We start from the raw sequence: 26,143 nt of genomic DNA, 5'->3' as shown, positions 1-26,143 counted from the left end.
AGAAGACTTATGCTCTCCATTAACACTCGGGTGCAAGTCACGTTCACCTTTCATGAAGTCAATGCTTTCCTTCAAAAGGTCGAACGTAAAACTCCGCAAAGCTTGTTTGGTCACGTCACAGCTTTCTATGGGAAGGTAGAGAGCAGCAGTACGGTAGTCGCTATGAAGTCACGAGTGTCCATCGTCGAGGACGTGCCACAAGTCTGCACCGAACAGCCCAAGCTCCAAAAACTGCCTTAGGCATCGAATCTTACGTGCTCTGGCTTTTATCGCTGCGCTGCTTCGTTCTGACGACAATTATCACGAACGAAAGCCAAATGTGGAACGGAGAAGGCCGAGGGAGCACGAAGAGTTATCTTGTCGGCGTAATGCAGCAAGTGTAGATTCCTGAGCCATTCAAGCGCTAATTCTCGCAATGATCCTTTTCTGGATGAGCCATAGCGATGAGTCTTATTCGAGAAGAGTCAGAGCTACATTCGCCTACAAATCGCCGCTGGAATCGTTTACTAGTCCTCCCTTGGATCTATTCATCGATCGAACATAACAGATACTTGTCGTCAAACACAACAACCAGATTCATCATCAATTCAATATCAAGCCCCCTCCATACAAGCTAGGTCCCTATCATGGCTTTCCCGAACCCCAAAGCTCAGCTCAAGTACACCTCCATTCGTAATGTACTATCCGCCTCGGGCCCTGCGGTCGTCGACGAGCAGACACCGTCACCTGTTGACACGGAACCCACAGTGAAAGAGCAGAGCCACAGTGTCGTTGCCGAGTATCAACATCTAGAGATATGTCACATCTGCGAAGGCGAGGAGATTCTCATCGCCCTACCGTGTGGCCACTCATGGTGCCACGACTGCATGACACGCGGTTGCTCTGCGGTATGATACGAGCGCGACTGGCCGATCAGATGCGAAGTCGAGTGTTCCGTTCCAGAAAGCGTCGCGATACAAGCTCTGCCACAAGAACAAGCAAAAATTCTGGAGAAGAAAATTCGAGAACTCACTACGCCCCCGAATCAGCGCTGTTACTGCGCCAAAAGAAACTGTAGCGCCTTTATCCCGCCAGCGCTCGTATTTATCGACGACCTCGCCCGGTGTGGCGAGTGCGGAACCTCAACGTGTAGGTTATGCCGTGCTTCTCAACACGAAGGTGAGTGCGCAGGTCCATCCGAAGGAGACCAACAAGCACACGATCAGATGCAGAAGGAAGGCTACCGACATTGCTCCTACTGTCGCAGAATGGTCGAAAGGAATGGTGGATGCTCTCACATGACTTGCGTCTGCGGCCACGAATGGTGCATCCATTGTGGCGGGCTGATCAGTACTTGCAACGGATGTGGGCATCTCGAACCAGATATTGTGGGTGTCCGCGAAGAAGATCAATGGGTCCTCGACGACGACGCAGCCATCCCGATCGACCCTGCCGACGACGAGGAGTTGCAACAGCGATTTCAAATGTCCGTCTTGGACAATGTGATCCTCCAGATGCGCCTTTTACAACGACCTGCCTCTGCCGACAACAGTACCATGAACTTTAACCAAATTTTTCGGGTGCAAGGGTACGAAGGCCCTCTGATATGGTATCGACCTGACGGACACCCTGTGTTTGGGCAAAGCGACGAGGACTTTCCGAGCGGAAGGGATTTGGCCTTCTCCGATGTCGTGCTGTTCCACGTGTTTAACGCAGCTGAGCTTGTATCTGATGCTGAAGAGGAGCCTGAAGGGGGTGTTCAGTATGCCGCCGATGACGACTACGTGATGTAGAGTGACAGCAGCCTGGAGTCGGTATACACATTAAACCATAGAATATCGAATTTCTGTTGATATTCCATCACGCTGAATTTTCAGGGTGCTACGCGCTTTGTTTCCAGGTCTTCGTCATGGATGGCGACCATGAAAAGTGGCCTGTCTCTCTAGTCACTAAACCCAATGTCCATCAGAAGTTGGGCGCACGAATTCCCATACTATTCACCAAAGAACAGTCTCAACTCATTCTCAGTAGCTTCTCTCAACTCAAAAGTTGAGACTGACCGATGGATACAAGTTGTGCGTCGTCATTTGCATCTAAGCATCACTGCTTAATTCGAGGAAGAGCGACTCCTAAAAGATGGTGCCTTCCCAGAGAAGAAGCTTTGCATGGTCACAACGCCGTGCTTTCTCACTTCGTGTGCTGGAGTCGGGCAGGAAAGGGGTCTTCTATCGCCCTTTCCTTGAAGACTGTCACGATGGCGGTTTCCACTTATTTCATCATGTAGATTTAGATCTGAGTCCTTGCCGCACTCATTATTTGGCAATAGTTGCTCTGTCGAAATCTGACATCCTCGTTGCTGGTATATCCATGGTGGTTTCGTTCTGTTCTACAAAACAGCATGGAAGCCTGTTATGCCTCGCTTCAGGGAGAGGCCACATTAAGAGCACCTTCAGGGTGATCTTCATCAGAGTCGTGAACTTGGCTTTTGCAAGCAAATAGACAAGATTACTCTTTCCATGCATCGCAATCTCAACACTTTCGCTTAAGTATGTGCTGAGAGAGTTCGCATTCCTGTTCTCCAGAAGAGATGGTCTGCTCGCGACCCGTTCGTGGAAGAATACAGCGATGCCACTGCTCAGTAAAGGCAAATGCTCATATCCCAGAGCAGTGGCGATTAGAACACCTCTGTCCACAAAAAGAAGATCACTGAGATTCAGAGCGGTTGTAGCCATGGTCAAAATGATCCGTAGGCGAAGACTTCCGCGATAAAGCAGAAATACACCGAGAAGCTCACAGCTAGAACAAAAGAAGGCTACAGTCACGGTCTAGTATCTTCATGTTAGTATCACGCACTATTCGCAGCATTTTTGAAAGTCGTGCAAAAACAGCAGAACCAACAAGCAAGCAGGAGTATAATTCGCAAGGCACAAATCAAAAAGAAAACTTGTGGTAACTGAGCTACTCTACTGAAATGCATAGCTGCCGTCACCGTGCCACGTTCTTTCTTTTCTACCATCTAGAACTGTAGAAAACTTCTTGCGCACCATCTTCTAATCATCAATGTCCATCTCTTCAAAGATCTCCTCGATTTCTTGACAACCTTCAAAAGCAGCTTCCTGCAAAGCTCTACCGTTAAGCATAGCTCCCATATGACTGTGGTCAAATGCTTGACCGTGCATTCGAAGCGACAAGATGTGCTTGAAGAATGGGAGAGGGCTGCGGTTGAAAGGACAATCCTCGGGCCATCCAACTTCCTTTCTGTCTTTGACATCCACAAAGCCATCGGTCTGGACAGGCTTATTTTGCGGGCGAGTAGAAGCAGTCGCGACACCCAAGAAGTGACATAGTCGTTCGTACTTAGCCATGTTATCGACGTACAATGAGCCCGAGAAAAGCTCAAGGTCGCGGATGGCATGAGCTGCGGGAGCAACATCATCAGGTCTGGCATTAGGAGTGTAGAAGTCCATGTGATTGAAACGCGCCATTCTCTTGTTCAAGCGTGCAGCGAATGTGTGAAGGTGAATCTTGCCAGATGCTTTGATCTCGGGAAGGAGCTCGTTGGCCTCATGTGGACTTATTATAAGCAGCTTTTCTGTCTCTGTACTGCTCAATACCCAAGTCGTCGGGCGGAGGTAATCGTCGCCTAAGCTGCCCTTTGTAAAGAGGACAGAATGGATAAAGTCGAGTGTGGCTAGAACTCTAAAGTGACCAGCCGTGACGTTCTGCTTCTCCGAGATGATCTTTGCCGTGGTCTTATCGAAGCAAGAAAAGGCATTGACTGCCTCGCACTGGCTCAGCGCAAAGGCCGTCCCAGAGGCGATGTAGTCTAGGATGCCCTTGCTGACAGATGAAATGATGGGCTCCAATTTCGCAGGTCGCTGGACTCGGCGCTCCGTCTCGATCTCATGCTCAAGCTCGCGCTCTTGCTCGTTGTCCATACTCGAGTCCTGCAAACGAGTCTTGCTCATAGTCTCAATTTCCGAAATAAGGTGCTGCATCATGGGGCACTTCGAGGTACGATCAAGCAGACCTTGGAACACTTCGAGGCGATGGTCGTTGATGCCGTAGAGATTCTCCAGGGTCTGCGCATCATCTTCTTGGATGCATTCCCAGAAGTTCCCCATCTCAGATGATTTGCTCATGATCGCGTTCGAAGACCTAGTCTCTGGCAGAAACTTTTCCAAAACCTTCTGCTGGCGTGACATTTCTAGACCATGCATAGCTCTTAAAGGTCTAGCGATCTCCAGAGATTGGCAAGTCTGTTCCATGGTCCACGCGAGAACATCGAATGAGGTAAGCTGCGATTCATCCTTCCCACCAGATGCATCAGCGATGCTGCGATGGACTTCAGGGGGAGCGACAAAGCACAGTGAGTGGCCGTTACCAAGACTACGCAGTCGCATACAAGCTAGGATCTTTGTCAGTAGGGAAGATCTCACTGATGAAAATGGAACTTACCTTGCATCAAACGGTCTTTCACTAGGCGAGGTCCCAGAGTTACCATGGCTCTTGCACCGATGGGTATAGCCAGATCAATACCGCGGGTGTGAACTTCGTCCAGATACATGAGACAAGCGTCGAGCTTGCCAGAGAATGGCGAGATTCGTAATGGAGTGACGGCTCCGCTTCGATCCAAGACCACTGCTTCGTCTTGTTCGTCAAAGAACACCGACGCGTGAGCACCGGCTTCCAGAGCAAGCCATTGCTGGGCAAGTCGGATGTTGGTCGCTGTGAGCACTTGAGCTCCTACGTCGATTAGAACATTGACTCGAGGATTCTGCCTAGTCATCATGGCAAGGAGGCCGTCGACATTCAACTTCTTACCATACGCGTCAACGCTCTGCAGATAACTTCTGTTCTCTGCTCGAAGGGTCAGATCTAGTACCATGGCATTCGTGTGAAGAAGCTCTGGAAGGTCCTCTTGATCGATAGAAAACGGAAGCACAGCTCTGCTGTCATTGGTCCCGCTGAACCCAGTAGTGACGAGACCAGGATCAGTAGATGTGGATGGGATGTCCCAGCCAGATGCTGAGATTCTCTTGGAGAACTCCTTACCCTCCTTGGGGAATACAATCTGGTTCAAATAGAAGGAAATGATGTCCAAGTTGAATTGGAGTTTGGGATAGAGCAGATTTTCGCACAACGTCTTGTCATCAAGATTGACCGCTTCATACGACTTCAAGCTCCAGGGAAAGTCACGGGCGGACGTCCAGTTGTCATACACGTCCTGGGGATTCGAGTCTTTCGAGAGGATGACGAAACATGTGTACATCTGCTCTAGCGTTAGACCTGTGTAGTAGTAACTGAGACAAGTCAACAAGATGCCAACATCAGGATGGCCAAACTCCGAGTTCACAGAAGGGACGCCCTTGGCTCGGTATGGTACCGCCATCAGACAGCGGCGTAAATCAAGGCCGTATTCGACCAGCCATCGCTTGCGTTGCAGCGAAAAGGAGAGGACCTCATGCGCAAAAAGTCCGCGTAAGATGAACAGGGCGTCCCAGTGGGGGCCCTCATGCACACTCGTGGTGAGTGTTTCGAGACAAGTAGGAGAGATTTCTCGAGAGCTGATGTAAGTCTTAACTGCTTCTCTTGTGTCGTCAGAATAAAAGTCAAACGATACGCCAGCGATACGACCGCTGATGGCGTCTTCGATCAGAAATTCCATCAGCATGTCGAAGACTCCCGGTCGAAGGAACTTGAGTAGAGGGAAAGCTTTGCCGCTATACTCCAACTCTAGTTCAGACGGATAAGAATTTGCAAGCCGCTTGACATGAAGCTCGACTCTTCGCAGTACAGCTTGCACAATTTGCCAGCGGTCGTTCTTACCATCAAGCATTTGCTGGTCACCGACTGGATAGATGAGCTGGGACTTGACGCTCAGAATCTCGTCACTTTCATCCAGTATGTCGCGAGCAGTAACCTTGAGCCAGCGATACATATCCAAAATTTCCGCCGCAAGAGTGGAACCGGATGCCAGTTTTTCACGCGTCATGAGTTTCATGGAGAGTAGCTCCTCCGGAAGTGCGACCAGCACACCATAACCTTGCGCGTATTTCTGGAAGGTATTCTGGATGATCCTTACTGTCGTTACGTCAATCTTGGTCTTTCGCGAGAAGGGTACATGACCAACACGGTGACCAAGTAAGCCACCCAAACGTTGAGTAAGGACTTGCTCTGTCTGGCGAAGAAGAGGCTTGAGCACAACAACTCTTGCCAGTTTCTCACCAGCTGCTAAAGCAGTGGCTAGCATGGGAACAATAACAGAAGATTTGCCTTCTCCCATGTTCAACTGGAGGACGGAGTTACGTCCAGAGCCAGGTGCAATCATCTCTTTCGCGACCTTTGCCTGGAGAGGTCGAATGGTGATGTTGTTTTCAATTTCAAGGAGCAGCCAGCTGGGATACTCGGTAGCGGTCCACCCATCTCGTCCCGCACATTTTAGCTCATTCCACAAGGCCTTCTTGTTTGAGGCACCATGAAGAAGTGCCATACGCTCGGATCTTTGTAGAGATGCCATCTTCTCGCCTAATTGAAGAAGCGGGACTTTCCAATGTGCAGGTAGGCGGTCCACATTGTTTCGAGAAAGCTGACTGAGTAGGCAAGATTCAGAAAGTCGTGGCCAAAGATCGGCGCTGTCGACAATAGATGCAGCAGTACCGCAAGGCGACAACGCTTCACGGATGGCCTCCAACGCCATTTTGACCTCCATAATCATGAGTCCTCTGTGATTGTCAAGTTGCCCATGAGTTAAAGCAATCTTTCCACTCTCACAATCGGATTGTCTGCCTTCGAGCGCCTCTACACTGGCAGACAGATCTCTTCTGTACTCCTTGTGTGTCGAACTCGAGCCTGTATTCAAGACCGAGACAAGTCTTTTCACCTGTGAGGCGTTCTCAAGACTGCGTGGGGGCGTCGACACTAGTTGAGGGGTGGGTCTGATCGATAAACGACCGGAGCGCGCTTGGAGAAGATCAGTCAGAGTGAATTGGGTATGAATCGCATGCTCCTGACTGAACCTCGACATATGGAAGGCTGGCACATTGTACACAACCTGGGATGTTTGCATAGAAGCCAGCCTCGCCTCCACTTTCTGAATGTGTTTCAGAAAACGTCTATTCTTATGCCATTCGTCGAACAGTCCCTGGCACTCATGAACAATTCCAGTCGTGTTGAAATATTGATAGTCCTGCTGTACGACAGACACCGAGGCACCGGGCCAGATGTTGAAGACTTTCTTAGCCAGAGCATCCTCTTGTAATTCCTGCTCGGATTCCTTTGTTTCAAACTCCTCTATGTCGGTCTTTGTTGGGTAGTTGGGCAACTCGTAGTTTGTTGCATACTTACTGATCACCCAGGTTATGGTCTGCACGTCTGGCGCCGAGCCTTGTCCAAGTGTATACTGAGTCTCGGAAGGTGGGGAGTGGATGCCGGCGAAATATTCAGAGAATGCAAATGCAAGCAACGTTCTCAAGTGTACGAGCCCGTCTGTTTCCGCTCCGAGAGCCACGGGGCACAACTTGAACATGAGGGAGTATGTGTCAGTCCTTCGCAATGCTTGGCGACATATCTGGTACAGTGAGCCGAAGTGATCGCTGAACACGAGCGAGCTCAAGTCTTCCAAGGATGACAGATTAAACTTAGCATGGTACCCACGAATAATTCCCCACACCTTGACCACTTCAGTCAGTTTAGCGTGCGTGGCAATCTGAGGAGGCCATGCCTTGATGAGAGAAGCAATCTCGAATACTCGTTTTGCCCGATCATCATTGACAAGGTGGTCGCGAGAACAGTAAATCTTGTCATCGTCTGACGATAGCTCCATGTCAGAGAACAAGCCCGACTTCATGACAGATGCGTTACTTCTTCTAGCTCTGGCTAGCAGAATTGCATCCCCACGGCTGGGCACGGGAACTTTTGCTCTCTGATCCAAGTCAAACATAAGTTCTGTCTGGGCATGGTGAGCAAAGATTGCTGACGCCGCCAGAGAAAAATCGTCATGTTGAGCAAGAGGAGATAAGCTAGGGTGCCAGCATACGGTTTGCATAGCTGTCTTGTGCTTAGGATAGTACAAGCGCTCGGGAGTTAGGCACTTGATCAAAGCAAGAGTCTCTTGCTCCTCCATATGCAAAGGCGCACACGAAAACAGAGACGCTTCCTTCAGTGTGGCTATCGACTCTTCGGTGCCAGTACGCCCGGTGAATGGGTCAGGGAGAGCGAACGACGTGATTGCATGGAGATATGCCTTGTACAAAGTACCTAGAACATCCTGCTGGCCACGAAGCTTTCGCAGATGACGATCAATGCTGTAGACGAAATACTTCTGCTCGATTCCGGTACCATGCGGTACACTGACAGCGACATGTTCGTCTTCTTTTGCGATGGTGACCTCCCCCCACGGAATTATGATGCGACGCTCCTGCAGCTCTTGCGCAGATGATACATCGCGCAGAACGAGTTTGCTGCGGAGACCTATCATGGTGCCGATATTCTGGTTTCGATCGACTACAGAAAACTATACTCAAGAGACAGAAGCTGCCCGCCAGTAGTAACATGGAAATGCAAGTTGTATCTTCGTAGGTAAACTTTCAGTTCCGAAGTACGAGAGTCATTCAGGATAATCTGGCAATGCTGCGAGCTGTCCAGAGCTGAGAGGATGTCTGTCACTGATTGACCGACCTTGCTTCCATTCTCAATCAATCTCTCTTGTCCGCAACGCATCTGAGAATTCGTATTGGCAATGTCCAAGCTGAGAAACGACAGCTTCCAATATTCTGCTGAAGACTGCCAAGGCTTTTCGAGTGGGCGAAATTCAACTTCGCCGGTCGCTTCATCGAGCCAGTGTGTGAAAGATTGCACGAAATGTGAAGGCAGCTGCCTGGCAAAAGTTGTCTACGAGAGAGCTTGCAGCGTGCGCCCCCCCCGATTTAGGTCTGATAAGCACATGTCCATTTTCCGCACCAACGTGAACCTCATATTCATAAATGTGTTGCGAGATTGTACAGTCCATCCCGGGCATATTTGATGTGAAGACGCTGAGGATTGCGGGTCCAAATATCTGCTGGAAGAGCGGCTGAGATCTGAGATTGCTGGAAATCTTACCCACTGGCTTGCCATCGACGAGCAGATCACCTCCGAGCAGATTGAAATGAACCTTCTGGCCTCTACCACGCTCTGTGATTGTATTATTGGTCAACCATGAGTGAGCATCCTCAGTCGCGACGTCCCAAATCTGCTGCAGTACGGCACCATTCCAAATACGCTGCACAGCCTGATTCAGTCCCGAGCCATCTGTGCGTGAGAGATCGCGAACGTGGGATTCGAGTTTGTGGGCGATAACGATATGATGTAACAGGCTCTGCTTGAGCAAAGGAGAAACAGTACTGCGGTCAACTGGAGTGTTATCACACACGATGATCTGGGCTTCCGCTAGGGCAGCAATATTTCCGGCTGATCCTAGGATGTGAGGAAGATGTTGCTCGTCAACGTCGAATGTGCTGTAGCAGGATAGCCCCGCATTGAGCAGCTGAACGATCGCTCTTCCTTGCACATCTTCTCGCGTAGTGTTGTTGTTCATGTGCACCTGAATTTCTCGACACCAATCGAGTGTAATTTTCCTTGCCGTGCTCAGAAGGTTGTGGCACACTGTTTTTGTGACCTCGTCTGTGCTCAAAGAAAGAACGCGAAGTAGAAGTTGTATGACTGTCATCATGCTGTGTTGCTCTTGCCAGTTGCTCTCAATTGATGAGTCTCTTTTGCAACATCTCGAGAAGTTTGTTGCAAAATGTGTTGTTGCGCAATTCGTCGTGTGCAACACGATGGTCGCTTTGGGTGGGAGTGCCTACTTCCCAGATGGCCTGATGTATCAAGCTTGCGACCGCTGGATCATTCAGCGTGAGATTGCTGCAGCCAAGTTCTCGAAGAATATTGAGCCATTGTAGTCTCGCGCCGGAACGAAGACTGCAGAAAGCGATGTACTCCCGTATCTCAAGATCATTGGAGCAATCGCTCTGGGATGCCATGACTTGATTTGATGTATGACCGCTTGAAGATAGTGCCCATTGCAGATTGGCATAAGAGCCATTAGGAAGACTCAGAGTGCAATGAGACTTGAAACTCGGCAGACTTTGTGCACTAGACAGCCAAGTAGAAGATACCACATCAAGCATGTCGTAGTCCATACCGTTGGATCGACAAATAGTCTCGCTGGTTGTGGGTAGCGACACCTTCTCATAGTGCGATTGGATGAATGTCTTCTTTCTTGAAGTCAGCGTCAGTTGGAGTGCACGAGATCTGGGCTTCACAAAGGAGCGAAGCTGCCCATAAGCTCTGGCGGTATTGTAGACTTCTTCGGCCCGGGGAGACGTTCTCTGTCCTATCTTGTGGACAATGTACCAAGTAGTGTCCCTCCAAGCAGCATATCCGAGAGGTACCGCGAGCTCGAAGATGGCAGCTTTGGCCTGTACTTCGTCGTTGGGAAGTGATTTTTCATCGATGTCAATGGTCATACGTGCGTATTGACCTTCGAGCTTACATTTTTTGCAGCTTTTCTTGTCGTGAAATTCTCTGTTCTTACGACTGAGACGGTAGTAGTGTTCCTCGTTTTCGGCTGCAGAGACGAGCCTGTCATATTTTTCCATCAATGTTCTCAGCTCTTCAAGCTTCCTCTGCTTTTTTGAGATGTCGCACTGGTCAATCTCATGGCGCAACTGTTGTAGCTCAGGTGTGATGTCATAATACCAAATGGGAAGACTGTTGGCACTCGGCTTCTTGAAAACGCTCGACGCGCCTTTGGTAGCGTTTCTCAATCGCTTGTTGAGATGTTCCTCGACCTTTGACAGACGGCACATCTGTGCAATTTTGTGCAGGAGTAAAGGCTTGAGAAGATCGGAAGATACTTCGGGTGAGTGTCTGGCAAGCAGTGGAATGCGTGAGATGCAGATCTTGTCCAAAGACACCCAAAGCTCGAGTATGGTCAATAACGCGTTGGACATGTCAAGCGGGCTGGACTTGTACTGTGGCTGAGCCAGTGACCAGTACTCTTCGATGAGTACTGCCAGATCGTCGAAAGGCTGAGCTCTTGGGTCGCTTGCGATTGTGTTGGTCCAAGCTGCGAGATGCTTCTCAACCCAAGTCTCAATCTTCAACAGCATGGTAGCCAGTGTCTTATCAGATGTATCAGACCGCAACGACGGTAGAGTCGAGCTAGATACTCGCAGGTCTGCAGGTGGCACGAAGTTCTTGGGGGCTGCGAAAGTCACTGCGGGCTTGAGGGCTTTGCACAGGATATCTCGTGCGCCTCGGAGAGAAAGGTTCGTGGCCTCTTCCCATCCTGAGGTCGGCAGCTTTTGCGCAAGCTCTGTCTTTCCATGTATCGATATCCAGGTGTCGTTAATGACCTTGCGGGCCTTTATCGAGATCGCTACAATTCTAGGGTCCAGGAAGGGTCCAAAGAGTTGCTCGAATTTGTGTACACGGCGAGCAAGTTTCACATGAATGACTGAGAGCACATCCGGTTTTGTGTTTGATTGGCTTGCAAGCTCCAGGAGTTGTGCGACAAGTCGGATCATGAACAATTTGTACTGTTTGAGGGCTTCCGTGGTTCCGTGGGAGCAAATCAGCACGCGCAAGATCGAGACCCTGAGGAGCAACCAGAACGGGGCCCTGCGCCAAGGGAGAAGTGTCTTCTGCCATAGGACGTCCTCACGCACAAACTTTTGCACTAGGGCAACCTCTTCGTTTCGTCCAATCGCACAGAGCATGCTCATGAGACAGTCAGAGACTAGGGCTGGGCTCGTGGTATCGCGTAGTTCTTGCATACTAGTGCCAGCTTTGATACTCGTGGGCTGGTAGTACTTGACAGATTCGCTACTCAGCCGGGTGAGTAAATCTGACAACTCCTGTTGAAATGAGCGACCAAGGAATGTCTGAGCTGGGATGCTGACAGCGTGGCCGGGAAACGTTCTTGAGAGTCTGCCAGTGGTTGACATAACACTTTCGGAGGTGGCCGAAAGCTCGAAAGTCTCGAAGATGATCCTTCCATCTCGACTGTAGCGAATCAGAACACCGGCGTTCTGTGCCTCGAGATTCACGGCAAGACAATCTGTGATGCATCAGCTTGAGCGGCTCTGCGTGAAGGTGAATACGTACCATCAGGAGGAAGTGCGGAAAGTTGTTTCTTGAGCGCGTTGGAATCGAGACCAGTTGTGGTCGTTATGATCTCGAGCTTTGCGAGCATTGTAGCAATGCGCCTCCAGGCCGGATGGGTATTAGCAACCATGGCGGGGACAACATCTTGAACCAGACGCCAAAGGTTTTGATTAATCTCCTCGGGCTTCTTGTCTGCGCACTGAGGTAACTGCGGTGGCAGGACTATGTGATTCACAAGATCGTAGAGATCCTGCGCGGCAATCGCATGGCCGTTCAACCGCATCTTGACTTGTAGTTTGTCTCGCCCTGGATGAAAGCTAGAGGCGAGCAAAATGGTTTGAACTCTGAGTTCGGAGGTGTTGCGCGCAGGGGGAGAAATGTTAGATGAAAAAGTGAAAGGAGAAGGTCTTCCTGGTTTGACTGTAGAGTGGAAGCTCGAACGCCACAACTCAGAAAACGAGTGAACGAAAGTCCCAAGCTTAGTGTTGTCTGCGGTAGCGTTGACGACGCACCCCGATTGTGAGACTGACTTAGAGCCAGGAGCCGAGCAAAATTTTCCTTGTCAGCGGAGTGAGGAGTGAGGAGCAAGACGGAGTCTAGACAGGATCGCAGAAAGATGACCAGAGGACCCAAAGTGAAGTGCAAGCGTCTAAGTGTACGCATACTAGCAACTTCTTTTTGGCAGATGGGCAAGATTGGAAGAGTGCTTGGAACAAACGGAGATGAAGCTATATGCAGGTGCCCGAACTCGAGAGCATTTTACTTCACTAGTGAAGCAGATACCAGAGGGTACCCTATCATTTTTAGATGGTCACTGCCCCGATCACCCATGCTGCTACAGAATACGATGGATCCGAACGTGAGTCGAAAGGGGAGACAAACGAGATCATGCACTCAACTGGCATCGACGACGCCGCAACGGAAGGCCGACACCATTTCGTGAAACACCACAGTCAACGGGGTGCCTTCTGACTGGAACATTGCCACTGCGATGTCAGAAGGGCCTATGAAATCCCGTTTGGTGGGCAGCGGACGAGGTTGAGTTTCCCCAGTCTTTGCGACGACAGGCCATAGCTGGCTTCCCGGCAAGTGCCGGCGTAGCTGATGTCGTGCTTTCCGCAGTGGCAGCGACAGCGACATCAAACCTCGCTCCCACCGCCATAGTTCGATTCTATTCAAGTCAGGTACACCTACCAGCTTGACGCTAGCATGTGCAATCACCATCGAGCGCCAACAGCCGTCTGTCCAAATCGCGAACGTGACTCGATTTACGCAATGTCCTCGACAATGTCCGTGCCGCTGGTAATCTGGTGTGCGACACAGCGTCTAGCTATTCTGATACCTGCGCATCTACAAGAGTCATGAAACTGCAGACCTGCGAGTTCCGATCTGACTACATATGCCTTGTTTCGCATCCTGGCAGCTGGCTATCTTCCTGGTTGAGTCGTACGGCGCTCTTGTCGGTGAGCTTTCAAGGGATTGGCTGTCCGTGAGTGCGGATCAGCAGTCGTGCGGACACACAGTGAGACGTGCTTCAACATAAGGCTTGATATCTCGTGCTCGTCTTCAGCTCGACAGATGCTCGTCTGTTTCGTTCAGTGTCTTCGGGAGAGAGACATGGAACTCGCTCGTTCAACAGCTCCGAGATGGCGATCAACGACAGTGGGCAAGACGGTGGAACGCTGCAGTTGAATCGCACGGCCTTTCCGAAGACTGCACCTGTGCTTGATCGCATACGGGACACATGGTGTAATATCGCAAGCGTTGGCAGTTGTCATGTTCTCTTGCGGCTCAGCCAAACCAGACCTGCGACACCTGTTTGCGGGCCCTCGAATATTCACATGGAATGCACATGGCAGCATGCAAAGTCTAGATGCATGTTGTTGGGCGATGATCGTCTGTCAATCCTAGTAGAGAATCAAGTCTCGGTGACACGGAAAGCGACATCCTGATTTACACAGCGGTTTGATGAGGGGTAAGCAAGCCTCTATTCCAAATGTCAGCTCTTGGTAGGTGAGCAGTTCCTCCTCAAATAGACCGTCTTCCCTTCCTCAATTGACTCTCTTCTTTGTCCTGCTTGAGTGCCGCATTATTCAAGAAGAATTTGATCTCAGTCTTAAACACGTCGGCATCTTGCTCTGTTCCCCGCATACTCTCTATACAGCGGAACCCGTTCCGCGTCAGCTTCAAGAAAGGAACCCATCTCAACGACTCCAACAATGGCGAAGGGTAGTTGCATGTGTGACGAGGTCCACTATGAATATACTGTAAGCGCCCAATGTATTGTGAGTCGCAATACTCCTTCTGACCCTCGACCTCCCAGGGCGAACCTGCAGTAACAGCTCTCTGCCACTGTACCGACTGCCAGAAATGGACCGGCGCAGCTTACACCTCCAACGTCGTCGTCCCTCGCAAAAGCTTCAACGTCACGAAGGGAAAGCCCAAGGACTATGATGCCGTCGGTGCATCTGGAAAGATCAACAAGCATTGGTTCTGCTCAACCTGTGGCTCCTCTTTGTACACTGAGTTGGAGATCATGCCAGACATGACTTGTGTGAAGAGCGGAAGTTTGGATGGAGGTGCTGCGAACCATGATATCAAGGTTGAGTTCTACAACAAGGACAGATTGGGATACACTAAGCCAGTTGAGGGAGCGGACCAGAAGTCTGAGTTCTCTTAGATGCTTGCTTGGGAGACTTTGATTGTCTGAATTGGATCACGACATTATTATGATTGAACATTTGGGTCGCACGTAAGCTGCACGAGTACTTCTTGGAATGACAGACAATTTTATGATTGCCTCAAGGCCCTCAGGCCTGTCGACGTCCTCCACCCCCCGTGCAAGTACGTAGGGGGAATCCCTCATTGTGTCAGATAATTGAGGGGAAAGCCTAGGATGGCACATTGCTCGACATCTCTGAACGACATCATGACGGAGTTCCACTGCAATTCCATCATCTTTGGCTGTGCAGGGTCTACCTTCTCCCAAGGCCCTGACTGTTCGATCTGGTTGATGGTGTTCCAGTATCCTCTCACCTTGAGATACTCCATGTCAGGATTAGGATCAAGATTTCTCGCAAAGCTTGTCCAGTAATCAGTAATGAGCTGGCCGAAATTTGCGTCCAAGCCATCACGGTCAGGAAAGCCCACACGAGCTACATTACCAAAAGTATTTGCCAGATCCCCAGCATGGCACTTGAAGTATTCTTGTGAAGGGTCACCGTAAGGATGAGAAGGTGTCACCGGAGCGGCGCAAACCAAGTTCGGATTATAGGCTGGGTCCTGGTACGTACGATTAAACTCAAAGAACCAGATGTTGGGCAGGACGCCATCCTTGACGCCAGCATAGGCTTCAAACTGATTGACGCAGCGGAATGAGGCATCTGTTGAGATGCGTGTAGTTGTGTTGAAAACATCCAGAGTGTCATTCGCAGTGCGACTAGTGCCAACAGGAAAGAGATGGGATTCGAAGATAGCAGAAGCGTTAAGATGACTTGCGTGGGCTATGTCATCAATACCGGTGGTGAGATCGTTGGTCGGGAAGACGGTTCCGAGGACACCTTCTTCATCACGATTGACGCCCATCATTACCGATACGCGATTAGTGACGTTGGTTGTGCTGTTGAGATCAATGGACTCGGACACAAGGTATGTACCGTCAACGACCGGGTAGCTGTATATATGAGCACTGGATGAACATGAGTGATCGAGTACTTACTTGAAGACAGTCGCGAGACCGAGCAAGGCAGTCGCATTGTACGCTTGCAGACACGTCAATTGGTCGACAACTGTAGCGCAGCCAGTCAGGTTGAGAATTTGTCTGGTAGTCTTGTTGATGGCAGTAGTTAGAGGAACGTATGGCTGGTAATAGTTCGACTGCAAGATAGCTCCGTGGAATAAGTCTTTACCCTTCGGCGAAGCAATGAGAGCGTTGACAGATTCAGCACCAGCCGATTCGCCAAATATCGTCACACGCGTGGGATCTCCACCGAAGTGCTCAATATACTTCTGTACCCACTCCAGACCAGCGATCTGGTCGGAGAGAAAGTAATTGCCATTGTGAATGCCGTCGTCAAGAGCGAGGAAGCCAAGTGTGGACAGAAGGTAGGCGATATCAACCACCACGACATCTCCGCGTGCAGCGAGATTGCCACCATCATTGGTAGGATTACTTGCGGAACCAGTCGTGAACCCACCTGAACAGAGATCAGTAAATACAAACGGAACTTATGAATATTTGATCCTCGAGAGTGTATTTTAATGCACCAGATGATTACAACTTACCTCCGTATATATAGACCATCACAGGCTTGAGATCCTTCTTCATGGAAGGACCGGGCAAACTTGTTGTCCAGATATTCAAGAACAAACAATCGGTAGATCCATTGTTAGGTAGTGTCAAGCACTCGGGCGCAGGCTTAAGAGCAACATTGGTCCCACTTCCTTCGTGAAGAGAAGAATAGGTGAATCTCTCGGGCTCGGCAGCAAATCGAACTCCCATGAATCGGAAGGTCAGAAAGTCTCGATATCCGACAAGCGACTGTGAGCCAACAGATTGGGCGATCTGATATCTCGAGGTGTTGTCCGCGTATGTGATGTTGGATGCTGGGGCGGTTTGGGAGCAAAGAGCTGGAAGTTTCGCTCTACAGCTGACAGGATGGATGTTTCCGTGGACGTCGATTGCCTGACATCTTGGTACTTGATGAGGTGGTTGTTTATACTCATAGCTCGAGTGGGGCTGATCAATCCACAAGAGTCCATGACTTGTGAGGCGCTTACGGTACACCTCGTATGCAAGTGAGTCGTTCAACCCGGCATTGAATGGTAGGTCAGAGGGTGACCACAGTTTCTCTGACAGAGACCCGCATGAATCGATTGCTGCTGACAATGTGACTGGGTCATATAACAATAACGCAGCACTCGCAGTACTGTTGTCCAGTGCTATACTCGATTGTCAGTGCGTGTCCAGCTGTCGCAAAGCAAAGACGTACTGTTCAGACCATCGGAAGCCAGGATACCGACGGTTCCAAGCTGACTAGAACTGGGTGTCGCAAAGGCAAGACTTCCTACGCCAAGTAAGTAAGGAACATACATGTTCATGATGCGTCAAGTATGCTCATTCGTCGAAGCTCAATGTTGGAGACCAGGATATGGATTTGAGCAAGCTGGACGGGCGTCAGACACCATATATATGATGTGTTCTTGCCTTTGAAGACCTTCTTTATAATGGCGCTCATCTCAATGGCGATATACCGGGTACCCGGCATAGTTGCATTCTCCAATTTTTGATCGTAGTCACCATTTTGGCGGCTAAAGTGTGAGCCGTGATTCATAATGGGAGAGTGACAGTGTCGCATGTATGCAGGGCATTTGAATTAACCCCACCTGGGGAATCGAGACTTCATTTTCTTGCTGCTGCACCCCACAGCTGTCACGAAAAATGGTTGAGCAGCTCCTCAGCCTGGTATGAGACAAAAATGCAATGGTGTGGCAGTGAATGTAAATGAATGCCTTGTCGCTATAAATATGGACGTGTAGATTGGTTTTTGGCCTTCAGATCTTACAAGCTGAATTCGAGACGGTTTCCAGCATAATCTCTTGCGAAAAAGCGGCTGGGGTATTCTACACCTTTTGAGCCTATATCGTGCCGTCAGTACATGTCGGAAACAAACGCTTGGTCGTATGTCGACATACCTGAGTTGGCCGCTCCAGGTTGATCAGCCGCTTTTGGAGCTCCTGGACCGCCAGCTTGGTAGTGCTCAAAGACGCGATTTTGAAGCTTCAACAATGCTTCTTGCGACTCTACACGAAAACACGGATGGCGGGATGACTCTTCGTTTTGGGGGCCAAAGGCGATGTGAACTTGTTGCCCGTTGGGTGTGATGTCGAACCTGAAGGCATGCTTGAGTGATGCCCAAGCAAGTCTTTATTGAGAGCTCTCAGTAAGCGCTACAAGAACTTACCATGCAAGTCTATCCTTCTGCAGTACGGGGACTGGTACGCGTTGCATACCAAGAGTGTTGCTGTAGAATGCTTCTGCCTCATCGAGAGTGTTCGAAGGAACCGTCAGGTTCACGTGGGCGATTCCTGTCAACATGATACTTGGATGTTCTCTGTGGGCAGGTATTGTAATTGTTCCGAGATGTGTAGAGTGATATTCATGCTTACGAATGACACAGAGAAGATCAGCGTTGTCGGCTTCTCGGACGCGGGGTTCTTGCCGGGGCTGTCGAGACGACGACATCTCCAATAACCGCTCTGATTCCAATCACTGACGATCCACTTCCACTATCTGTCGAACACCACGAGATCCTAGCCAGTGGCAACATATCGGGTGGTACGTTCTGCACGACAAAGTGGACAGGCTAGCATCGAGTTGTCGAGATTCGACGCGTGCTTTTGGCGCCTGTCTCAACAGCAATTGCCTGGTTATCGACACGGCACCAAGCGGAGTCCAGCATTGCCGAGCATATAGTCGTCCTTCAGGAGTCTGGCATCGCGGTTGGTTCGATCGTCAATCTCAGTACAGGTTGCAGACGATCGTAATGCGCAGAGGGATGTTCTCCGCCAGGGACGTGAACATTCACGGTGTATGTGGCTGACAAGCAGTTTGAAAGCTCATCTCTCGGCATTCACTGAAGGCGCACCGAGAACGTCGTATCATGATCTGGACACACTGGGCTTAATCGTGCTTCTTCGGTCTCACAGCTCGCTCGGTAGAGAAGTGGGCTTCATTATTACGGGCGCACAGCTCATGTCCGCGATCAGGCCTGGGACCACCGCAATATTTCCGCAAGCACAGGAGATTGGGTTCGTGGTTCGAGCCCGAACTTTCAAGCCATGCACATGCGGGTGCGTCAAGTACGACGCGGGTCGCGAAAAAGGGGCCCAAGTCAAATCGGCGTGGGCATGGAGGGACGGCCGACCTTCATATGCAAACATCACTATCATCAACACGCGACGACATGGGTAGAGTAATCTGAAGAGGTTGTCACTCCTCTCCTGAGATGTGACAGGGAGAGTGGGCAGGCGAAAAGGCGACAAAAACAGGGTCTAGGGTCTAGACCGTTCGTTCTTTCGTTGTGGGGAAGCCTCAAAGTACGGCCGCCAACCTCTCTTCTCTGGTTTCTTCGCAGCCATGCGCGCGCCCTCATGTCAGCATCGCCGATGTGTGGCGCTGAATATTAATCAAGTGCAACGGAACTCTATCGGATGCTTTTCTACCCAGACTCAATTGATCGTACGCTCGTTGCTCTGTTATGCAGCAAACGGTCTGCCACTCTGCCGCCCGGTGAACCCTTTCCGAGCTGTCACTCGTTTTAGAGTGGTTGAAACAGAGGTCCAGAGCACTTGAAATAACACCCGTTCGAAGGGTCTAAGGCAAGGATATTCCTCATCCAAGGCACTGACCTCCAAGGACTGGACTAGACCATGGCGGACTTCCATCTGCCGGGACATGCACATTGAAACCAATGTGGAGCTTCGGGTGCCTCGGACACGGGTCCGTCCTACGCACAAGATATGATTGGTTACCTTAGGCCTCAAGCCTCTCTTGTCACGCTGTCAAAACATGGCTGGGACGAGTCAGGTCAAACACGACCATCATCGGCACGGGGCAAGGCTCGCCCATTGGTGGGCATGAGACAAGTTTGACCCTGACATGTGGGCCATATGTGCCTCGCGTCCCGACCCTAGGTCTCGAACACGGTGCCGCCTACGGACGAGAAGTTATGCAACGGTTGTCTGGTCAGAATGCCATCTTCGAAACATGGTATTCTGCCAGAAATGCATCCTCAGATCATGCAATTCATGGAGGATTGTAGTAGACCGGTCTGGAAACGGCCAGGCGGCAAGCCACTGCACCGCCCGCGCCGGCGGCCTGCTGTCCTTACTTCCTTCAAATCTCGATCGCGGCCGCATGTCCTGCGCAGATCGACAGGCGGTACGGTCGACTGTGTCCCGTCTGTCTGTGGCGCTCTGCAAGCATCGGTCGACCCCTCTCGAGCTTTTGGCAGGTATTTACATAGATATAAATCATCTGTCCTCTTAACCTCTTTCCATGTCTCACATTACATCCTGCTCAATACTCTTCAAGCATCCTCCATGGCAGTCTATCACTACACAAACATATGTGCAATGCGTTCAAGCATCTCTGGTTCATTGCAATCCTTCAAAGACAACCACACAGCCACGACAGCACAAACGCCAGAACTGGAGAAGCTTGGCCGCTCCATCAATCTGAATGTTTTCCAAGAATTACTCGATCTCGACACACCTTGCGAAGCTTTCAGCAAAGACATTGTTAGCGAGTTCCTTGTCATGGGTCCGGAGCTTTTGAGCAGTATGAGCGAGAGCCTGTAAGCTTTTCACCTGAATATGCTATTCAAGACCATCCATACTGACATGCTCATCTGAAAGTCTACGTGTCAATCTCTCACAGCTCAACACAAGTACACAATCATTACGATGTGCATCTCTCGTGCTCGGTCTAACACGCATCGAGAAAGCATGTGCACGTATCGAAACCATCCTGGCACTTGGTATCGACCTTCATTACACTGGTGTCGGTCTTGGTCAGATCTGCGAGATCCTCAGCCACGCAGTCAGAGATGCGCATTCGCACTTTGAACTGGCGAGAGTGGCTTTCTCATCATACTACGACTTGCCGTTATCTTGGTCTTCGGAAGATGTCTCTGATATCTCTGATGCGAGTATCGAGGCATGATCAGATTCTTTCCTCTCTGATGCCTTGCTGGTCGAGTTCATCCAGCTTCGCTTCTCTTCTTCTAATGGCTTTTTCTTCTCTTCTCGATAGGGATGTTGTCTCACGGACAATGCTCGATCATCTTTTGTTCGCTCACGATTTCGGCTTGAGATCATGATACCTTGCAGCCACCTTTTTTGCTTTGTCCGGCAGAGGCTTTACCCGGCAGAGACTTTATGACCATGAGCCTTCGAGCTCACAATTCATACCTTGTACCCATATGTAATGTCGTTACGAATCATATCACGAGAATATTACGGAACAACCACTTCATGACGCTTTCTTCCCTGTAATTTCCGCTATACCTTCTATGCACGTTCAGCGTTCTGCTAGAGTAAAACGGTTGTACATACAGGCCTTGCAAAAGATCGCTGTGATGTAAAGTGATTGACTATGCTATGAGAACGAACCATGATGCTTTCTACTCGCTTTTTCTTATTTCCAAAAACATGGAAAATCCAATGCAGACTCCCAAAGAATGTAAAAACCACAATATAACGCAGACCGTGTCTTTTTCTATTGATCAGCAATTCTCCATGCTCTCAAAGGCAGACTTTGCAATTGTAAAGCCTTAGGCTTGATGTAGCCCCAGAAAGTGACAACGCCGATGATGATGCAAAGCACATTGACAATGTAGTAGCCATCGGTGGTGATGTTACAGGTGCCACCGCCGTTGACACAGATATGGCGGTCGTTCTCGAGAGCGCAGGAGAAGGGCTTGGTGATCAAGTCACCTTTGAAGTCGGGAGGGGGGATGCTGGCGGGTACGCAGGTGGCTGCTGTGAACATGTCGACAAACTTCAGGATGAAGAAACGAGGGAATGTGCCGCCGAGATTGGAGACGCTGGAGGGTTTGATCAGTATTTGGCTATGGCTGGAAGAGAGAGAAGAAGAAGACTTACGTGGCAAGAAGGGTCATGTAAGTACCACCAATATGAGGGTCGGCAATCTTGGCGTGGAAAGCGCTGACAGCGACAAACATGACGGTACTCATAAAGGTACTGAAGACGTGCTCGACAATGACAACACAAAGGTAGGGCAGGTTGGTACCGCCACTAGGGAAGATCATGACGGTGAATTGGGCAAAGGCAGCAGCAATTAGGCGGCCGACGAAAGCCCAACACCAGAGTCGCATGGGAGCGTACTGCTCACTCCACTTTCCAGCATAGTAACCCAGCGAAATTTCGAAGGGGAAATCGATGAGGACTGTCAGAGCAAGATCCTCTTGGCTAAAGCCCTTTTCCAGAAGCTTGAGGTTGGTGACGGCGTCGTTCGCCTGGAAGCCAATCTTCGCAATGAGATGGATGACGATGAATGTCTGAATGTTCTTCAAGCTCAAGATACCGCCCATGACTCTGTAAACCTCCATGATGCCGTCTCTTTCCTTGGTCTTGTCTTCCTTCTTGAGCAGAGCGAGGCCGAGTGTCACGAGGAGGTAGGCCCAGCCCCAGAAGCTAAGGTAGCCGCCGAGAGTCAGAAGGCCAGTCTCTCCAGGAGCGCTGCGGAACCACTTGTTGGCAAAGTCCTTGGAAGAAAGAGCAAGGAAGACGGTGTAGGAGAGGAACTGGCCAGCGGTAAGGCCTACGGTTTGAGCGGTACTGGCGTAAGAGAGGTTGGAGGGAGAAAGGAGCGTAAGTGCCCAGCCTGGGTAGTGTTAGAGAGGACAGACAGCGGCAGATGGAGACTTACCGTCAACAGCGATGTCTTGAGTGGCGCACATCAAGACCAGCGCGAACCACCAGCCTGTAAAGTTCCAGACACCAGCACCGCCGTTCTCACCAGCCTTGACCATCATCACTTCGACGTGCGAACCGAGCCAGATCATGCCGAGACCGCTGATTGTCTGGATGGGGAGAATCCAACTCTTTCTTCTGCCAAATCGCGGTGTCCAGACAGCGTCAACGATCGGCGACCATAATAGCTTGAGCGAGTAGGGATATGAAGCGAGCGAGTAGATGCCAATCTGGCCGTATGAAAGATGCGACTTCAGGAGGAAAGGGACCGAGCCACTGGCCAGGCCCATGGGGATGCCCTGCAGGAAGTACAACAAGACCAGTAGTAAGAAGTTGCGCTTGTCTTGCTCGGGCAGGTCTGTGAAGCCTTTGGACGCGGCCTCGGGGTGTGTCGTCGGTGGAGGGGCATTGTCGAGGGTGAAGGAGCTCCTGCTCATGAGGTTGGCCGTCATGGTGGCAGAGTCGGGAGATTCGAGCGAGGCATGCTTGCGCCGTTGTTCGAGCAGGTTGCCAGACATGTTGGCGTCGTCGGTGGTCGACGAGGCTGACGAGGGAGCAGAGCCCGTCGCCCTGCTAGGTCTGCTGGTACCGCCGTTTGCTTTCCTGGGCATCGGAGAAGGCGAAGCGGCCAAAGATATGTCTACCGGGCGCGAGTGGTGGGAGTTGGCTACACCTACGTCGATGGGTCGTGGTCTTCTGTTTTCTCTAGGTATAAACGTGTCCAGACGGTAATCGTTCGGCTCGTTGTTATCGATATCCACAATATGAGACCGAGAATGCGTATGAATCAAGTCGTTGGACAGCGTAGCAGACATGCACCAATACTTTCTCGTTCGGGAGAGTTACAACAGTCTATGTAGGAAATATGCTAGCCAACGACTTTTCCTGTCTTCAGACACTCTCCCGTGCTTGATGAAACACAATGCAGGTCCACTTTGCTTCTCCTCCTTTCGCAATTGGCAACGTGGCTGGCGGCTGGCCCCTGCTCCGAGAGCCGCGTTTGCCAAGCTCTCTGCAGATCTCTTTGACCTGTCTATCTTCTGCAAGAGTGATTCCTCGTCAAATACCTGCATGCACAGTACTATCAGCACCGCATGCCATTGGCCGTCTTTGCCATCTGTCAGAACGCTCCGTGGTCGTACTGAGGATTCCGCCATGTGGAAGACCTTCTCAAGCCAGCTCAGTAGCGATGGTGATGGAAAATAATCACCTCGTGCTCGAAGCGCTGAAAGACACAACTGAGCGCTCTCGCTGGGTGTACGTGTTTCGAAAGACTAGGTATATTTGTCCATCGGTAGGCTCGTAATGTCCCCTCTCGAAGCGCAGTAGTTCTTTACCGGGCTATCATTTGCATCTGCACGCTTCCGTTGGAATCTTCTGGACAAAGTGAACTGCGCTCATCTGGACTGCGCCGGTGTCGACTTTGCTTCTTCTGATCCTCACGATCTTGCGACAGCTGGTCTATAGATCGTTTTCGTTGTTCTTCGTATTGTAAGGCTGGTTGCAAATCTTAGCTGGGATAGTCTCCTACAAAAGGAAGAGTAAGCGCGACTTTGTTTGATATACTGGATCAACATCGAGGAACCCACACGCGACAGACTCGCACACCAGGATTTCTGACCACTCCTGTTTATCCTCGCACTGTGGAAAGCGCGACCTGGCGTCTGCCTAAAGTCAACACATCATCGGACATGGCGCAGGCTATCTTCCTGGACAATGGCTCTCGCGATCTAGCCAAAGTTCGTTTGATGTCAACGCCCGCTTTCGCTGCAAAGAAACTAACATCACGACAGCTCAACATTGCGCAACCCGATCCCTCCAAGCATCACAACATGTCTACCGCTGACGGCGAGCCTGTTGACAGCGAAGCAACCAAATCAACCTTGGAAACATAGCCCATCGAGATCAAGGACAATATCTTCTCAAACCTTCTGCTCGGTGCGAAAATCAAGTACTCGACCAACGGATCATGGCCTGGCTACAAGTACAAGTTCGACACGACCATCATGCGCGTCAGCAAACAGATGAAACAGGACGCGACTTCTTACTTGCGCAGCCAGAAAGAATTCGCCCTCCACTCAAAATTCTTTGCCTTTGAAATTGACAAGAAACGCTTCCTGCCCGCTGTCGCCACTGGAAAGGCTGCCAGAACTTTCGCAAACCCTGCCATTGAAGCTACCATCACTCATCTTCATCCGACTCTGTGCGCGTGTTGTAACCCTCAAAAGCATTCGGTCAAGGACAGAGTGACTCACGCTTTGTTTCTTGTTGCTGATCTCGAACACCTCGTGCGGGAACTGCGCATGACTTACCACATGTGGCCTTCCAAGCCTATCTAGGTCGTTTCGGAGGCCGGAGTCTCCCCCGTGCTACACATTCCAATCAATGTCGACACACAAATCAAGGTCGTCTGGAAGATCAATCCATCTCAGCGTCAGGACTTGACTGTTGTCGAACGTCGAGCTAGACAAACTCGACTGCTTGTCCCTCTGGATTTCCCTACTGGCCATGGCAAGAATATCTCGATCATCGGTGCCGATCCCGACGCTGCGCTCGAAATCTCCAAGGTCATGCCTCGTGTCGTCTCAACTGATGCAGTCGGATGGGATCTCTACAACCTCATGCTGAGTCAGAAGAGACACCTCGACGGTCTCTTATCCGAAGGCTCGACTTCCATCTCCAATCTCATCCACTCCTACACGGACCTCGCTTGTGTGGGCTCGCCGCTGGGTATCGTGGGTCACTGGGCCAATGCATCCGTGGTCACATATGTCAACATGCACGAGATGATGATCAGCTTATGCCTCATGCCATGGAAAGACCTCGATGACGAAGACTACAATGAAGCAGTGGCCGACTCATGGCAACTGGCAGTTTCATCTTTGGTTCTCGACTGTTTGTTTACAGTCGCAAGACTTGGTCTGGAGGACAAACTTTTGATCACCTGAAGGATTGCGTCGAGACCATTTTGCATGTCGTCACCCACACATTCCGTCCTGGCACGCGTTCGTTCGACGGTCGTTCCAAAGCCCTACTGAGATATTACATGACATGGTACTCCCTTCACCAGACGGACGCAGACGATATGTATACTCGGGGTGTAGAGATGTTGACAGAGTCCATGAAATTGCTTCCTGTCGACGATGAGGATTACATTCGCCGTTACATGGTCGAAGACATCGAGTTCCTGAAGCAAGCTGCTGCAGTAAGTCGCTTCTGTACGCTACAAAACTTGTTGCTAACATTTCGTAGGGCGAAGTCAAGGCCTGGAAAGCAGACTTCGGTCGCTTCTCGTTTCCATGCATCAATTTCACGATTGTGTCGGCAAGCATGGTCGCGCTGCCCCCTGGCTTTTCCGGCATTCCTGGCCTCCCTTTCCCTTGAGGTGTATCTTGAGGGCGTGCATGATAGCATGTACTTGCATGAAAGAAAATTGGGTATGAACAAGCAGAGCACGATGGGTTGAAGATTGGTGTGATGAGATTATGACTTGATGAAGGCCACGACATTAGGTCAT

At 50.5% G+C, this 26,143-nt stretch overlaps 10 protein-coding genes across 10 annotated transcripts; 5 read left to right on the top strand and 5 right to left on the bottom strand.

The window, feature by feature from the left end:
• Positions 1 to 626: 626 nt before the first annotated feature.
• On the top strand, positions 627 to 1,772 carry AUEXF2481DRAFT_26791 (uncharacterized protein; the record flags this gene model as incomplete). The annotated part of the gene is made up of 2 exons (XM_013491296.1): positions 627 to 838; positions 917 to 1,772. The coding sequence occupies 2 exons, from the start codon at positions 627 to 629 to the stop codon at positions 1,770 to 1,772; spliced, it is 1,068 nt and encodes a 355-aa protein (XP_013346750.1).
• Positions 1,773 to 3,029: 1,257 nt separating this feature from the next.
• On the bottom strand, positions 3,030 to 12,412 carry AUEXF2481DRAFT_46084 (uncharacterized protein; the record flags this gene model as incomplete). Its single annotated transcript, XM_013491465.1, has 8 exons — positions 3,030 to 4,387; positions 4,438 to 6,614; positions 6,654 to 7,857; positions 7,879 to 8,494; positions 8,533 to 8,871; positions 8,924 to 9,713; positions 9,742 to 12,027; positions 12,072 to 12,412. The coding sequence occupies 8 exons, from the start codon at positions 12,410 to 12,412 to the stop codon at positions 3,030 to 3,032; spliced, it is 9,111 nt and encodes a 3,036-aa protein (XP_013346919.1).
• Positions 12,413 to 13,605: 1,193 nt separating this feature from the next.
• AUEXF2481DRAFT_484306 (uncharacterized protein) lies at positions 13,606 to 14,249 on the top strand. The gene is made up of 2 exons (XM_013491614.1): positions 13,606 to 14,142; positions 14,212 to 14,249. The coding sequence occupies exon 1, from the start codon at positions 13,776 to 13,778 to the stop codon at positions 14,079 to 14,081; it is 306 nt and encodes a 101-aa protein (XP_013347068.1). The 5' UTR covers positions 13,606 to 13,775; the 3' UTR covers positions 14,082 to 14,142; positions 14,212 to 14,249.
• Positions 14,250 to 14,348: 99 nt separating this feature from the next.
• AUEXF2481DRAFT_2360 (uncharacterized protein) lies at positions 14,349 to 14,809 on the top strand (the record flags this gene model as incomplete). The annotated part of the gene is made up of 2 exons (XM_013491200.1): positions 14,349 to 14,396; positions 14,453 to 14,809. The coding sequence occupies 2 exons, from the start codon at positions 14,349 to 14,351 to the stop codon at positions 14,807 to 14,809; spliced, it is 405 nt and encodes a 134-aa protein (XP_013346654.1).
• Positions 14,810 to 14,991: 182 nt separating this feature from the next.
• AUEXF2481DRAFT_26787 (uncharacterized protein) lies at positions 14,992 to 17,229 on the bottom strand (the record flags this gene model as incomplete). The annotated part of the gene is made up of 4 exons (XM_013491295.1): positions 14,992 to 15,802; positions 15,848 to 16,325; positions 16,414 to 17,070; positions 17,121 to 17,229. 4 exons carry the CDS (start codon positions 17,227 to 17,229, stop codon positions 14,992 to 14,994), a joined length of 2,055 nt encoding a protein of 684 aa, XP_013346749.1.
• A 5-nt stretch (positions 17,230 to 17,234) lies between these two features.
• Positions 17,235 to 17,766, bottom strand: AUEXF2481DRAFT_77375 (uncharacterized protein; the record flags this gene model as incomplete). Its single annotated transcript, XM_013491516.1, has 1 exon — positions 17,235 to 17,766. A coding segment is annotated over exon 1 (252 nt), but the record flags the coding sequence as incomplete, so codon positions are not given.
• AUEXF2481DRAFT_2358 (uncharacterized protein) lies at positions 17,690 to 18,226 on the bottom strand (the record flags this gene model as incomplete). The annotated part of the gene is made up of 3 exons (XM_013491199.1): positions 17,690 to 17,766; positions 17,824 to 18,020; positions 18,093 to 18,226. The coding sequence occupies 3 exons, from the start codon at positions 18,224 to 18,226 to the stop codon at positions 17,690 to 17,692; spliced, it is 408 nt and encodes a 135-aa protein (XP_013346653.1).
• A 2,006-nt stretch (positions 18,227 to 20,232) lies between these two features.
• Positions 20,233 to 20,854, top strand: AUEXF2481DRAFT_2357 (uncharacterized protein; the record flags this gene model as incomplete). Its single annotated transcript, XM_013491198.1, has 2 exons — positions 20,233 to 20,486; positions 20,548 to 20,854. 2 exons carry the CDS (start codon positions 20,233 to 20,235, stop codon positions 20,852 to 20,854), a joined length of 561 nt encoding a protein of 186 aa, XP_013346652.1.
• Positions 20,855 to 21,161: 307 nt separating this feature from the next.
• AUEXF2481DRAFT_36919 (uncharacterized protein) lies at positions 21,162 to 23,856 on the bottom strand. Its single transcript, XM_013491401.1, has 3 exons — positions 22,583 to 23,856; positions 21,796 to 22,537; positions 21,162 to 21,737 (listed from the first exon to the last, which is right to left on the bottom strand). The coding sequence occupies exons 1-3, from the start codon at positions 23,439 to 23,441 to the stop codon at positions 21,410 to 21,412; spliced, it is 1,929 nt and encodes a 642-aa protein (XP_013346855.1). The 5' UTR covers positions 23,442 to 23,856; the 3' UTR covers positions 21,162 to 21,409.
• Positions 23,857 to 24,317: 461 nt separating this feature from the next.
• Positions 24,318 to 25,574, top strand: AUEXF2481DRAFT_2355 (uncharacterized protein; the record flags this gene model as incomplete). The annotated part of the gene is made up of 4 exons (XM_013491197.1): positions 24,318 to 24,365; positions 24,420 to 24,482; positions 24,522 to 24,914; positions 24,966 to 25,574. The coding sequence occupies 4 exons, from the start codon at positions 24,318 to 24,320 to the stop codon at positions 25,572 to 25,574; spliced, it is 1,113 nt and encodes a 370-aa protein (XP_013346651.1).
• Positions 25,575 to 26,143: the final 569 nt, after the last annotated feature.

This window comes from Aureobasidium subglaciale (genome assembly GCF_000721755.1).
Source record: "Aureobasidium subglaciale EXF-2481 unplaced genomic scaffold scaffold_3, whole genome shotgun sequence".
Lineage (NCBI taxonomy): Eukaryota > Fungi > Ascomycota > Dothideomycetes > Dothideales > Saccotheciaceae > Aureobasidium > Aureobasidium subglaciale.
The sequence above is the reverse complement of the archived record's forward strand: the minus strand, read 5'-3'. Positions and strand labels throughout refer to the sequence as shown.

Bases quoted from the DNA above. Each gene is read 5' to 3' on its own strand.
- AUEXF2481DRAFT_484306 (XM_013491614.1), top strand. From the start codon at position 13,776: ATGGCGATCAACGACAGTGGGCAAGACGGTGGAACGCTGCAGTTGAAT.
- AUEXF2481DRAFT_36919 (XM_013491401.1), bottom strand. From the start codon at position 23,441: ATGTCTGCTACGCTGTCCAACGACTTGATTCATACGCATTCTCGGTCT. The intron at 22,538-22,582 runs GTAAGTCTCCAT...AACACTACCCAG, and splicing joins TCAAGACATCGCTGTTGACG to GCTGGGCACTTACGCTCCTT. The intron at 21,738-21,795 runs GTAAGTCTTCTT...CAAACCCTCCAG, and splicing joins TACATGACCCTTCTTGCCAC to CGTCTCCAATCTCGGCGGCA.